Source organism: Petaurus breviceps, unplaced genomic scaffold, assembly GCF_028583685.1.
Source record: "Petaurus breviceps papuanus isolate PSGF00001 unplaced genomic scaffold, PetGlider_PUasm1.0 180, whole genome shotgun sequence".
Classification (NCBI taxonomy): Eukaryota; Metazoa; Chordata; class Mammalia; order Diprotodontia; family Petauridae; genus Petaurus; species Petaurus breviceps.
This window is the reverse complement of record NW_027185782.1, coordinates 6,595,246-6,610,198: the sequence shown is the minus strand read 5'-3', so window position 1 is coordinate 6,610,198 and position 14,953 is coordinate 6,595,246. Positions and strand designations below refer to the sequence as shown.

At 47.2% G+C, this 14,953-nt stretch overlaps 1 protein-coding gene across 10 annotated transcripts in view; it reads left to right on the top strand.

Annotated features, from left to right (window-relative positions):
• WIZ (WIZ zinc finger) overlaps nt 1–14,953 on the top strand; it is a 45,717-nt gene that overhangs the window by 14,698 nt on the left and 16,066 nt on the right. For 6 of the 10 annotated variants that reach the window (XM_069086955.1, XM_069086954.1, XM_069086951.1 and 3 more), the window contains exons 3-5: nt 5,121–5,199; nt 7,627–10,127; nt 10,884–11,246. In XM_069086955.1, coding sequence (XP_068943056.1) covers nt 5,121–5,199; nt 7,627–10,127; nt 10,884–11,246 — 2,943 coding nt within the window. The remainder of the gene's footprint in view (nt 1–5,120; nt 5,200–7,626; nt 10,128–10,883; nt 11,247–14,953) is intronic. The other 4 variants (XM_069086952.1, XM_069086950.1, XM_069086957.1 and 1 more) reach the window with 2 other exon arrangements.

Sequence of the window (14,953 nt, the reverse complement as noted above, 5' to 3'; positions counted from 1 at the left end):
TTTTTTAATTTTGAGGTCCAAATTCTCTCCTTCCCTCCTTTTCTCTCCTTCTCCCTCATTGAGAAGACAAGCCATTTGATTTAGGTTATACATGTGCCATCGTGCAAAACATTTCCATATTAATCATGTCATAAAAAAAAAACACGGCCTAAAAAAAAGAAAGTTTTAAAATATGCTTTGCTCTGTATTCAGACTCCATCAGTTCTTTCTCTGGGAATGGATAGCATTTTTCATTATAAGTCTTTCAGAATTGTCTTGGAAAAAGCTGAGAATAGCTAAGCCATTCCCAGTTGATCATCCTATGATATTGATGTTATTGTATATAATGTTCCCCTGGTTCTACTCATTTCACTTTACATCAGTTCATGTAAATCTTTCCAGGTTTTTCTGAGAGTATCCTACTCATCATTTCTCATAGTATAATATTATTCCATCATAATCACATACCACAATTTGTTCAGCCATTATGCAATTGATGGGCATTCCCTCAGTTTCCAATTCTATCACTAAAAGAGCTGCTATAAACATTTTTGTACATATAGGGCCTTTTCCTTTTTCTTTGATCTCTTTGGGACACAGACCTAGTCAGTGGTATTTCTGGGTCAAAGAGTATAAGTGGTTTTAAAGCCCTTTGGGCATAGTTCCAAATTGCTCTATAGAATGGTTGAATTAGTTCACAACTCCAGCAGTTTTCATTTGACTGTAGATAGCTTTCTTATTTTTTTTCTTATGAAAACTGCCAGTTCTTCATATCCTTTGACTATTTATCAATTGGGGAATGGCTCTTATTTTCATATATTTGACTCAGTTCTCTATATCTTTGAAAAATGAGGCCTTTATCAGAGAAACTTGCTATAATCTTTTCACAGTTATGATCACTAACTGTATTTTTCTCCATAATATTTCCCCACTGCTTATCCTCCCTCTCCTTTCACCTTGTCCATCCTCCAAAGTGTTTTACCTCTGACTACTGCCTCTCCCAGTATGCCTTCCCTTCTATCAGTCCCCCTCCCACTTCCCATTCCCCACCTCCTCCTTCCCCTCCTACTTTCCTGTAGGTTAAGATAGATTTCTATACCCAACTTGAGTGTGTATGCTGCTCCCACTGGTTGACATGCTTTCCAACCAACCACCTTCCCCATCTTCCCCTCTATTATAAAAGCTCATTCATACCTCTTTTATGTGAGATAATTTAGCCCATTCTGCCTCCCCCTTCCCCCTTCTTCCAGTGCATTCTTCTTTTTCACCCCTCAATTTTATTTTTTTAGCTGTCATCCCATCATATTTAATTCACACCTGTGCTCTCTGTCTATGTATACTCATTTTAACTTCCCTAATAATGAGAAAGTTCTTAGGAGTTACAAGTATCATCTTCCCAAGTAGGAATGAATGTAAACAGTTTAACCTTATTGAATCCCTAATGATTTCTCTTTCCTGTTTACCTTTTTATACTTCTCTTGAGTCTTGTTTTGGAAACTCAGATTTTGTATTCAGCTCTAGACTTTTCATTAGGAATGCTTGAAAGTCCTCTATTTAATTCAATATCCATTTTTCCCCCTGAAGAAGTATACTTGGTTTTGCTGGGTTAGTGATTCTTGGTTATAATCCTAGCTCCTTTGCCCTCTGGAATATCATATCCAAGCCTTCTGATCCTTTAATGTGGAAGCTGCTAAATCTTGTGTTATACTGACTGTGATTCCATGATACTTAAATTGTTTCTTTCTGGTTGCTGGCAATATTTTCTTCTTGAGCTCTGGAATTTGGCTATAATATTCCTGCAAGTTTTCATTTTGGGATCTCTTTCAGGAGGTGATCAGTGGATTCTTTCATTTTTTGTTTTGCCCTCTTGTTCTAGAATATCAGGGCAGTTTTTCCTGAAAAATTCTTGAAAGTTGATGTCTGGGATCTCTTTTTCAGGTAGTCTAACAATTCTTAAATTATCTCTCCATGATCTGTTTTCCAGGTCAGTTGTTTTTCCAAAGAGATATTATATTTTTTCTTCTATTTTTCCATTCTTTTGATTTTGTTTTATTTCTTCTTTAGGTCTCATGGAGTCATTAGCTTCCACTTTCCCATTTCTAATTTTTAAGGAATTATTTTCTTTTTTCAGCTTCTACACCTCCCTTTCCATTTGGCCAATTTTACTTTTTAAGAAGATCTTTTCTTCAGTGAATTTTTTTACATCTTTTTCCATGTAGCCAATTGTGCTTTTTAAGTCATTCTTCTTTGTTGGATTTTTGTGCCTCTTTTATTATTTGACCTATTCTGTTTTTTTAAGGTGTTATTTTTTTCAGGTTTTTTTTTGTGCTTCCTTTTCTAAAGTATTGACCCTTTTTTCATGATTTTCTTGTATCACTGTCATTTCTTTCCCCAGTTTTTCCTCTACTTCTCTTATTTGATTTTTCAACTCCTTTTGGAATCCTTCCAGGAATTCCTTTTAGACTTGAGGACAATTCATATTTTTCTTGGTGGGGGAGGCCCTGGATGTAGCAGTTTTGACTTTTTTGCCTTCTGAGTTTGTGTTTTGATTTTTCCTATCACCATAATAACTTTTTATGGTCAGGTTCTTTTTTTTGTTTATTTTTTTCTGATTTTTGCAGCTTATTTCTTGGTTTTTAACTTTATATTAAAGTTGGGCTCTGCTTTCATAGTGAAGAGAGTCCCAGGCTTCAGGATTTTTGTGTAGCTGTTTTCAGAGCTAGTTCTGGGGGTATCTAAGGTTTTAGTCCTTTCAAGAAAGTATGATCTAAGGAGAGGTGTGTTTATTACTCTCCTTGCCTGTGCTCTGGACCGTGAGCAGTCACAAGCATTCTTTTCTGTTCTGGAACTGTGCCAGGGTCCCCACTTCCCTGTGACTGAAAGCCGTGGGGTGCTATTGTGCTAGCGTTCTTTCTCACCCTGGGATTGTGACCCAGGACTGAAACCCAGATCCACATATAGTCAATGCATGAGAGTTCTGCACCTGGTAAAAAAAGCAAAAGGAACATCTATAATTTCCTTCTGACCAGTTATCTGACCCCCCTTATCTTCTGTGCGCTTGTGAGCTCTGAAAGCCACCACAGCTGATTCAGTCACCTCCAAGACTTGATGCTGGTTTGCTGGGGCATGGCCTACATTGGCACTGGAGTGCACTCTACTTTTACCGAGGTGTGCCAGACCTTTCCTGTTGACCTTCTAAGTTGTCTTGGAATGGAAATTTGTTTTACCCCATCCTTTTGTGGGTTCTACTGCTACAGAATTTGTTTGAGGGCATTATTTAAAATTGTTTGAAGTGAAATTTGGGAAAACGCAGGGGATTTTTTCCACTATCTTGGCTCCATCCCCTCCACATGAGTTATTATTATTATTAAACAAGTTAGTCTTCCCACTCAGCAGCTAGCAGCTAGGTGGCATAGTGGACAGAGCACCAGGCCTAGAGTCAGGAAGACTCATCTTCTTGAGTTAAAATGTGGCCTCAGACACTAGCCATGTGACCCTGGGCAAGTGTCAATTCACCCTGTTTGCCTCAGTTTCCTCATCTATAAAATGGACTGGAGAAGGACATGGCAAACCACTCCAATGTTTTTTCCAAGAAAACTCCAAATGGGGCCACAATGGGTCAGACAAGACTGAAAGAACTGAGCGATAAAACTTCCCACCCAGCGTGGGCCCCCCCAAAGGAGCAGTTCTCTCCTGTGCTCAAAGCATCTCAGGCTTTATTTTCTGACTTTCTTCTCAGCCTGTCCTGAGCCTCTCTTTCACATATTCATTCTTTCTCTCCTTTTTTCTTACTATTTTGTCTTCCCTATCCCTCCTCTTTCTACTTTAGCTTCCTTTGATCTGAGTTTGGTTGGGCCATGGTGCCCTTAAGTCTTTTGGTCTTTTACATAACCCCAAAGTGGATAACCATAGGCAGATAATTTGGGTTTGGTTGTATTTCTCTAGCTGACTCTCTCAGAGAGCCAACAAGGTCAATAGCAAGCTGTACTTAGAGTCCAGAAGACCTGTATTCAAATCCTGCCTCAGATATTTATTAGTTGTGTGACCTTGGGAAAGTTAGCTGTCCTCTGTGTCTTAGTTTCCTCATCTGTAAAATAGGGATAATAATAATAATACCTAACTCACATGGTTGTTATGAGGAACAAATAAGATAGTAGATGTCCACCTTTAAGTGTCACTCATCATCATTGTCATCATTGTCGTTACAGTCATCATCTTCTGCATTGTATGATGAACTATAGAAGGGAAAGTAGGCCTTGGGGCCTGGCCTTTGGCATGGCATGTCCCCCAGGGAAGGATGCCACCATTTAAATGAGGCGTGAGGTTAGCCCCGAGCTGATGATGTACAGACCCCCATCAGGATCCATCTGTCTGATCCATGCCCCCCGAATATTGATCTGTGCTGCCTTTCTCAAGGCTGAAGAAGAAGCTGGCAGTCTGCAGGATGGGCACAAATTAGATGTGTGTTTAGATGTCACATAAAGGTGTCATATAGAAAAGAAGTAGCCTAAACACCCAGTCATCTTACTGAATGAAGTGTAGATAAAAGTCACCCTTCAGAATCAGTTGGGAGGCTTCCCTGATATAGAAAATAAATCATGAGTGATGCCATATGCATTTTTTGGAGCCTACTGTATGTCTGTATACTTCCCATTCAGCATAGTATGGTACAAACAACTCAGGATTTGGAGTTGGTGGAACTGGGTTCAAAATCTGGCTGTATCACTAATGATCTGGGTGACATTGGACCATTGACTTTTCTCTCTGGGCCTCAATTTTTTCATCTGTTAAATGAGGGACTCGGACTAGATGATATGTATGGTCCTTACTAGCTTTGAAGCTATGACTGTCTGGACCCGTGTGGATGGCCACTGAGAGGACGGAGTGATTGGACCCTCAGCAATGGGTCTCAGAAGAAAACAGGGTGTTGGGGTTTTTTTGCGGGGGGATTCCTGAATGTAATTAGAAGTAGAAATAGACCTCTTAGTCTTTCCTGTCCTCCTTTCCCTATGGGTACCAGTCCAGGGATGGAGGGTAGGGAAACAAGGGACTGGGGAAAGGGCTGGGCAGCCCCAGCTTGGAGCTGGGGAGGGAGTGGGAATGACCCTAGAGCCCTCAAGATTTCCCCATCTTTGTTACAGATGGGCCACCCCATCATGGCCTCGGCGACACCCTCCCCTCTGCCTCAGCAGCCACCACCGCCCACCGGAGCAGCAGCCGGTGAGTGCCAGGCTAGTCTGCTTCTCACTTCCTGGGGGGATGGAATAGGGTGGGCTCCATGCCTGAGGACAGCCTCTTCCCCTCTCCCCCCGCCCCTTTCCCCATCTCCTCCAGCTTCAGACTACTCCCCTAGAGCCAGAAGGGCAGGAATAAATTTTTCCTAGTATGGGGGCACTGGAGACTAGGATGGAAATACTTAGTAGGGCAGATCAGAAGGGGATGCCCAAGGTGGGGGAGGGCATCTCTAGATGGGATTCAGGGCAGATGCATATAATTAACTCATTTATCTGAGCTTGTGGAGGAAGCAGTGGTATGGATCAATGGGCAAGTAATTGCTTTCAGTTCGATGCATCACACTTTTATTAAATACCTGCTATGTGTAAGGCCTTGTGCTGTGGGGATGCAGTGTGCCTGGGGAAGAGGGGAGAGCATGGGGGTGGGGGGCAGACTTCATCCCCCAGGATGACTTCCAGGCTCCCCAGTTTAGACTGGACCCTGAGGACCAGAAGAATAGCAGCATGGTATAGTGGAAAGAGACCTGGGTCTGGAGTCAGGAACAGACTGGGTTCTAATCCTGCCCCACTCACTTCATAGCTGTGTGATAATGGGCAAGTCACGTAACCTCTCAGCCTCACCTTTTTCATCTGTAAAATGGGGTATAGTAATTGTACAACCTACCTCACAGGGTTGTTGTGAGGAGAGTGTTTTGTAAGCCCTAGAACAATAACGGCATGTGAGTTATTATTACCATTGTTATACAAGTGGAAAGTAACAACCTCTACCCTCAAGGAGCTTACTGTCTAATTAGTGGGGAATGCAGCATGTGCAGAAATAAGTAGAATGGAAGGTAGAATGTGTAAAAGCAAAGGAAAGAGGTAGCGACCCATAGTTTAAGAAATGCTGAAGGGGTTACAGAAGCCCTGGTCTACATGAAGGGCCCAGAGACCATTTTAGGAAGAAGAGATCACTTTCCCTGGTTGGAGGGTGGGGGTGGGGGGCTGTCAGGGAATGATTCATGGAGAAGGGGATACCAAATCAAGTCCTGAGAAGGATTTCAATAAGTGGAAGTGAGGAGGGGGTGGGATACAGGGGCAGACTGTGCTTTGGGTTAAGAATCATAGACAGAGCTTCACAATCATGGAATCTGCCCCGTAATTCCATGGGTGAGGAAACAGACATAGAAAAGAAAGTGACTTGCCCGAAGTCACATAGTTAGCAAAAGGCAGGATAGGATTTCAACCCAACTCCTGTGGCCGTACTGGTTCTCCTTCCACTTCACCATGCAGTAGTGATCTTCCTACCCCCCTTCCTCTCTTTCTCTCCTTTCTTCCTTCTTTCCTTCCCTACATCCTTCTTTTCCTCCTTTCCCTTCTTCTTTCCTGACCTCTCTGGGAGCTTCCTAATCATGCTCAGTGCCTAGGGGGAGAGGGTCCTGGAATAGACCTCTAGAACCAAGAGAAAGGAAGGCTGCTGTGGGAAAGCCACTTCCTGGGGACAATGGAGAGTTGCCTGCCTGCTTTGAAGCATCCCACCAGGTTCAGATGTGATGTAGGAAATCCTTGGCCTTTGGCACCTGCCCAGGGAGGGGAAAGTGGGGGAAGGGCTGGTGGTAGCAAGCAGAAGCCTAGGGACACAATCTCAGGGACTACAGATGCCAGCATGTACTAGGGCCAATTCATGTGGGACATTGCATGCTGGGAACCATGCCCTCCCTATAAATAGATGCACCTGGTATAGCAGGACTAAATGCCCATGGGAAGCCCCCTTAGACTTCAGCTGGGATGTGGTGTTAGTGGTGTTTGAGGAAGCACAACTCCTAAGAGGCATAGAGCCCCTTGGGAAGACCTTCCAAAATCATACCCCTTGGCCTCTCAGCCCTACCTTGCTAGGTATGTGCTCTGAGTCAGAGACATGGCCCAAGGCAGGACAGTAGTCCCGCCCCCTTCCCCCCCCCCCCCATGAAGTACATGATTTGTTCCTGCCTCTTTTGGAGGAAATCCCAATGCCTAAATTTCCCTGGCAGTGATGGGTAAGGATAATGAGAGGTAGGAGAGGTGGGATCTGGGGCTGAGTATAGCAAGATGACCAGCATGTCGGGCAGAGCTAAGCCAAAAAGCTTCTAGGGCCTTCTTTCCATCCTCCACTAGCTCATTACTAGCTGAGTCAGAGGGAGTGGCTTCAAGAACTCCATTCTGCTACCTACTTACGTGACCTTGGACAAGTCATTGTCCTCTCTGAGCCTTAATTTTTCCTCATCTGGAAAAATGAAGAAGTTGAACTATATGATCTCTAAGGTTTCTTCCAGTTCTAAATCCTGTTATCCCTGCTTAGCTCCCCTCACACTCCATTCCCAGTCCTCTAGGGCAGTTCTTAGCCATGCTGGCCTTACATTGGATCAGCTCCTAACCTGTTGGTGATTCTTTGCAGCTACCGGGATGGAGGTGGTGCAGAATTCCCTCTGGGTTCACCACCGCTGCTGCTCCTGGGTCGGTTTCCCAGCCCTTCGGATGGGAGGGGCAGCCGGGCACCGTGGGAACGCCCTCTCTGTGTGGACAGAGGGGCCGATGTCAGGGAGGAAAGCACTTTAGAGAGGCCGTCCAGCTCCAGGGAGGCTGGGGCCCCGTTCTGTTCCCAGGAGGCCTCCTTTGTCAGCGAGTCCAAAGCTGTACATACTGTGAAAACTCACACTGAATTGGGAGGGGGGCCGGAGCTTCGAGGGGCTCCTGAGATTGCGGCTGAGTCCCCTGTTCCCCTGGGGTCCTGGGAGGACAGGCACCCCCCATCTGAACCAAAGCCCCTTGACACTTTCCACAGAGAGCACTTATCGAAGAACAAGAAGGGCATCCTGAGGTTTGATTGGTTCTCAGACCCTGATGAGCATGCCCACTATAGGGAAAAGGGCCAAGGACTAGACAGTGGGGTTGGGCAGTCCATGCGAGTTCATCCCCTTCGAGAGGCAGCCCCCCCACTGGCCCTTCCAGGTTTCAGGAAAAGCCCTGCTCCTGGGTTAGGCAAGATCAGAACCCTGGAGGCAGCAGTGGTCACTGAGAGGAAGGGGCTGGTGGCAGAGCCAGAGGTGTCTGAGAGGAGCCCTCTTCCTGAGCCCCGCCCTGAGTGGGTCCTACCCAGGCCGAGCCTTCAGGCCGGTCCTGAATTGGCCATAAGTAAACAGACGTGGACAGTGAATGAGGAAGACTCAGTGGAACGGTTGTCTCTAGAGCCCCCACCCTGTGGCCCCTATGACATTGAAATGAGGCCCTACTTCTGTAACTTGGTAGAGGAGGCTGAGAAGGAAGCACTGGGGCCGGAGGAAGACCCTGCTGTGTACACTTGTATTGAGTGTAGCATTTACTTTAAGAAGAAGGAGCATCTTCTGGATCACATGATGCAGCACAGCCGAGGCCCTGGGCAGGACCCTGCAGGTGACTCCCGAGGAGGACAAGGGCAGTTCTCTTGCAGTGAGTGTGGCTGGGCATTTGGGGACCCTGGCACTCTGGAGCAGCATCGCCGGCTCCACCAGGAGTCTAGGGAGAAGATTATTGAGGAGATTCAGAAATTGAATGAATTCCCAGATGAAGGACGTGATGCTCGGCTCCAGTGCCCCAAATGTTTGTTTGGCACCAATTCTTCCAAGATCTTTGTGCAGCATGCCAAGATGCATGTCAGGGAGAGGAGGGACCAAGGGCCCAAGAGCCCGGGCCTCTCTGGCCACTCAGGAGGTGAGGCCCAGGACAGTCCTGGCCACCTTGCCTACAAACACTTCAGACCCAATGAGCCACCAATAGCCCAGGGACCATCCTTAGGGCTAGGAAAGGGCCTCCACAGTTGCATCCTCTGTGGTTTCCCAGCCCCTAATGAGAATGTTTTGAAGGAACATGTGAAGTACGCTCACTCTCACCAGCCCTGGGGGGCAGATGTTGAAGCTTTTGAGGATTCGGCCAGCCAGCCCGGAACCAGCCGGGACACCTACAGCCCTGCTCGGCTAGCCCGCATGCCTGATGTGGACTATTTTGGCAAAGCAGAACGGCTATTTGCTCCAGCATGGCAGGAAGGCTCTGCCCATTACGATCCCACCCCTGCCTTTGCCCTAGGACACCACCGGCTGGACAGGAGTGGTCGGGTAAAGAAGGGCTTTTCCACTGCTAGCTTCCATTCAAGAAAGATGCTTCCATATGGTTCTACCCACAAGACCTTGGGAACATTGCCATTCTCCTCAGCCAAAGTTTATAACCCCTACGCCTTGCATCCTAGTAAAAAAAAAAGTATGGCCCACCTGAAGGATCTGGAGAGTGATATGTGTCCAGACTTTCTCACTGGGTGGGAGGAGCTCAGGCCCCTGGGGTCATATACCAGTGAGATGGGGAGCATGGAAGAGGAGATGTCTTTAACCACTGAGATTGACTTTCCCCAGAACCGAAGCTTTAACCCTATCACTATCCCCCACCCTGCCTTGGAGCTCAAGAGGACTTTTCGAGATGCCTTGCAGAAGGCTGAGTCGTCAGAGACACAGCAGCACCAGCTGCGGAAGATGGTCCCCATCGTTCTTGTGGAGGAGATGAATCTGCAGCCCCCCCGGGGAGCTTTTCAAGCCCATGGTCGAATGATAAAGGCCCAAGGGGCCACCTCTTCCACTGAGCTGATGTTGGATGGGCCTATCCCACTGGATTTGTTGCTGCTGGACTCCCCACTTGAAGGGCCCTTGGGGATTGATGACCTCTTTGACTCAGACTCCCCCATGCTAAAGAATGAGGAGAGGAAGTGCCCTTACTGCCCAGACAGGTTTCACAACGGGATCGGCCTGGCTAACCATGTTCGGGGCCACTTGAACCGTGTAGGGGTGAGCTACAATGTCCGGCACTTCATTTCTGCAGAGGAAGTGAAAGCAATCGAGCAAAAGTTCTCCTTCCAAAAGAAGAAGAAAAAAGGTAGTATGTAATCAATTTGAGAGTCTCCTAATTTAAAACAAAGATACAAAAACAAAAGTGGGATTAATTGGCACCCTCCCTTCCATGGAGATAGGTATGTATATGCTGTCCAGCTGGGGATATGGCCCTACTCCAAGGCATGAGCCTGGGTATGGCTCTAGACCTGGACAGAAGGCCACATGGTGATGCAGGGACCATCCAAGCCTCATCACCCAGGGGGAAGGGGACAGGGAGGGAGAGATTAAAATGGGCAGAGCAGATTTTCCATGTCTCATGTGCTGAGCCCCACTCCCCCTCAACAGAACTAAGAGCTGGACAGGACCCCAGATAAAGGAGGAGTGAGGGGAATCTGCCATTGGGTATAATGGGCAGGAGAAACCAAGGAGCATCTTAGTTGCTGGGTTATCCATTACTGCTCCAGTAAGAAGAAAGGCTTGAGAAAGGATTTGAAAGGGGATGAAGAGAGAAGTATTGGCAGGGGGACCCAGCCAGTCCACCTGGAACCAGCCATGATGCCTACAGCCCTACTCAGCTGGCCCGGTTTCCCAGCAGGGACTATTTGGGCAGGGGTGGGGCAAAGGAGGGTACAAAGGACTAGAAGAACAAGGGGAGATGGGGAGAGTACACAGCTGAGTTCAGGGAAGAGGTGCCATCAGGGGCAGAGTGGGAGGAAGACAGAGGCTATGTTGTTAGTCCCCAGAAGTGGTTCAGGCTTAGGAGATCCATATCTGACTGGTCATCCTATTCTTCTCTCCACAGTTGCCAACTTTGACCCCAGCACATTCAGCTTGATGCGCTGTGAGTTCTGTGGAGCAGGCTTTGACACCCGAGCAGGCCTTTCCAGCCATGCCCGGGCTCACCTTCGAGACTTTGGCATCACCAACTGGGAGCTCACCATTTCACCTATCAACATCCTCAAGGAGCTGCTGGCGGCATCGGCAGAGCGCCCTGTGTTGGTAGCCCCGGGCCCAGGGGAGCCTGGGTCCCCAGGCTGTGAGCGGGATATACTGGGCTTTGGCCCACCCAGCCTGATGACTATGTCTGAGTGCAGAGGGCGGGGCTCGCCACTGTCTCCATTCCCCCAAGCCTGGGGCGATGAGTTGGGGCCAATCTACCGAGATGGTAAGAGAAACCTAGGGTTCTTCATGCAGCAAGATCCATGACTCCTGCTTGTCCCTGGGGAGAGGGGAGGGACCCTAAGCTCTTTGACTCTAAGAGGTTCCTGACTAGTTTTTAGTCTGTAACAGGTGATTTCATGAAGTATAGGAGGCACAGGTCTAGAGAAGAGACACCCTGGAAGGCTGAGACTAGATTTTAGGAGTTTAGGTCCCTTGATTATTAGCCTTCCCTAATTATAATAACTCCTGTATTTGCAAAGAACTTTTTCTTACACTTGACCCCACAGTCTCTCTTCTCTAGATCATGTCCATTATACAAACATCCTTAAATACAGATGGCATTGGGCAGGGAGTCCCTATATGTTCAGCCCGGAGTTTGATACTATTGGGGAGGCAGTAGAGGACGTAGTCCTTCCTTCCCATTTAGTTTGGTTGGAGATTTGTAACACAATTGGAGGTCAAAACCAGGTTGGCTGTGGTCCTAAGTCGTTAAGATTATGGACAATATCAAACTGGACTGTTTATCTTGGAATGTGCCTTCTCTGCCATCTACCCATTTTACATGTAAAGAATTGAGGGCCAGAGAGATAAAACAGCCTGTCCAGGGGTTGCACAGGTGGTAATTAGCAGGGCTGCTATGCAAACCAAGGTCTTAGACTCCAAACTTTACACTCTTTTCCACTGTATTGTACCAATATGCACATGGGCTGTGGGTGTCCAGGGATCTTCATGGATGGGTGAACTGGGACTCAGAAGTTTGGGTAGGATATGGATAAAGTGAAGAGAGGCTGTGGAGAGCTTTGAATGCCTCTGACATGATCAGCTGGATTGTAGGTGATTAGGCCAGTAGCCTGGGGAAGATGGGTCAAAGGGGGAGAGGCTGAAGACAGAGAGAAATATGAAGAGGCTGTTGGATTAATCAGTGTGAGGTGATGATGGCCCCAACCAGGCTAGGGATAGTGGGGACCTGGTATTTAAAAACAAAAAAGGAAAGTGGCCCTGAGCTCAGTGGGGCTCTTTATAGCAGAGACACCTGGAATGAGCAGCCTGCTTTGGGATTTGTTTTGGGGGGTAAGAGTGGGGAGGGGGCTAGAAAAGGGTATTGATGAATTCAGAAGGGCCTATATGATGTTACTCTCTCCTCCTCTAGCATGCCAAGGTGACCCTTCTTGCCTTAACCTCTTGGTGAAGGTGGTATCTCTCAAGGCCCCCCCCCCCCACAGGATCCTTTGAGGTATCTCCAGGGGTCTCAATAATCTCTGGGCCCTCTTCTCTCTAGAGATCAGCAGCAGCCCTGGTCAGGCCCTTGCAAGCCCACTTGTTTGTGGTGGTGCCCAGGCTACTTTTCCTTTGGTTTAGGGGTATGCTCGGTTGTTGATCTGCAAAGTCTAGTTGTGTCACTGAGTCCTGGTATAAGACCTGCCCTAGCTTGGAAACTAGATGAGGAATCACAAAGAGGTTTTCTACAATTCTCAGCACTCAAGCTACCTAAGTCCGGCGACCCCTCACTAAAGCTTTTAACCCCTAGGGCACAGAGCTGGAAGCTGCTTCCTCCATGTGTGGGCTTGCCCTCTCTGAGCCCTGGACATCTAGTTTTGGCCAGTGGGTCAGTCAACTAGTCTATATTTAGCACCTACTATGTGCCAGACACTGTGCTAAGCAGTAGGAACACAAAGAAAGGCTAACAAACAAAAAGTTTGGGCTTTCAAAAGAGTCATCTTTCAGCAACTGTCCTTGGTCCATGCATGGAAAGTGAGAGTGGGTAGTGTCCCAAGAGCCTGAGTGTATAAGACTGCCTTGTAGAGCAGAGGTTCTTAACAGTTTTTGTTAGGGACCCCTGTGGCGGTCTGGTGAAGTCTGCCAACATCCCTAAGTAAAGGAAATGCCAAATTTCAGTTAAAGGTTAGTGAAAACAAAGATATTTTTTTCTTCTTAAGTTCTTGGTAGATCCCAGGTTAAGAAGCCTGTTCTCAAACCACCTGAGTTTGGCTGCCCAGCGCCATCTGCTGATCCTGGGAAAACTGTTTGGATTCTTGCCTTGCCTAGGGAGTTTGCTTCAGGCCTGTAGGATATCACAGTATTTTAGAACTGGACCTTTAAGATAGTCAAGTCCAACTCCTTTGTTTGATAGAGCAGGAAGCAAAGGCCCAAGAGAGGGGAAGTGATTTTCCGAGGTCTCACGGGTGGCACTGGCTGAGCTAGGATCAGAATGCAGGACCTCTGAATCTATTTCTACTGCTCTACCATGAATTGACTTAAGGTCTTAGCCTCTTCCCTATGGAGATATCGAACCTACCCTTCACCCCACAGAACCTAGAGAATCAGTCCCTGTGTTTCAGGTGCCCCTAAGGAGAGCTGTGACATTTTCCTAGTGAATCGGTTTTCCCTTTCTCTCTTGACAGGATAGAATTTCCAGAGCTTGGGTTCTGATGTTGGCCCTCATCTGAACTACAATTTCATTTTGTCCTTCCATACCCAGAGTTGCCAGGCTTTTTGGAATTGGTCAAGAGCTTAAGTCAATTGTCAGTCTTGAGTCCTTGACACTCAGGGGCAGGCCAGTATCTCATTCTTTAGGGACTTGTGATCCTGCCCTTGAGATTGTCATGCCAGCTTTCTTTGGTGGTGCTGATAGATTGAATGAAGTGTTCTCAAGGGCCTGAGCCCCAGTTCCTCCCACCACTCTGCATGTCAGTTTTCCTTCCTTTGTGGACACTATCTCCCTAAGCCAAGGGATGGTGGCAACTCCCCCTGGCTGAGAGCCTTGTCTTTACTGCCAACTTCTAGGGGAGCCAGCTCACTCTCAAGCTGCAGTCTTCCTTCCTGTTACATCGTCTTCTCAGACTCTCGATGAAGAGAGGGTACATGGCTTCCCAAGAGTACCACAAGGCTGCTTTGGGAGACTATCTTAAGGCACAGGGAGAATTTGAGGCTCAACTTTTAGACTTGTTTTTGTTGGCTTTCAAGGGCAGAACCAGGAGCATTCAGTGGAAGTTGTAGAGAGGCAGAAAGAGGGATAACAACAACAGAACCCCAACAAACTTTCAAACAATTAGAACAATCCAAAAGTGGACGCAGGCTGCCTTTGGCCATAGTGTGTATTCCTTAGCTGGTGGAGGTCCTCCGGCAGAGGCCTGGATGATCCCTGTTGGGGTTCTTGTAGAAGGGATTTCTAATCAGGGGTGGGTTGGACCTAGATCCAACTCAGGTTCCGTGATTCTGTACAGGACATATCCTGTCCCCACCACCTTTCTTCTTGGGGATTATAAAGGAGCCTTAGGAAGCTGGGGCAGAATCCTGGATCTGTCTAGAGAGGGAATGAGTTTGCCATCCTCTAAGGGCTTCAGGCAGTGGCTGGATGGCCACCTGTAAGGTCTGTTATTGTGGGGCTTTCCTTGGTGGTTGGGTTGGACTAGCCAGGACAACCTCCAAAATCTGAGACTTAGGGCTGAGGAGCTTATCTTGGAAAGCTTTCGGTTTAGGGCTCCTTAAGCTGCAGCCCCAGGAACTTTTTTTAATAAGTTTTTTTTTGTTTTTAAATCACCATCTTTCCATAGAGTTCTTTTCCTTTGTAATCTTAAGTATTTATTGTATTTTATTCCGACAAAGGGCGCACAGGTTTTAATTAATGGTCGAAGGGATCCACGCGCACACAGTTTTAGCTCAGCCCCCTTATTTACAGATGCATAAATTAAAGCGCTTGGGAGGCGGTGA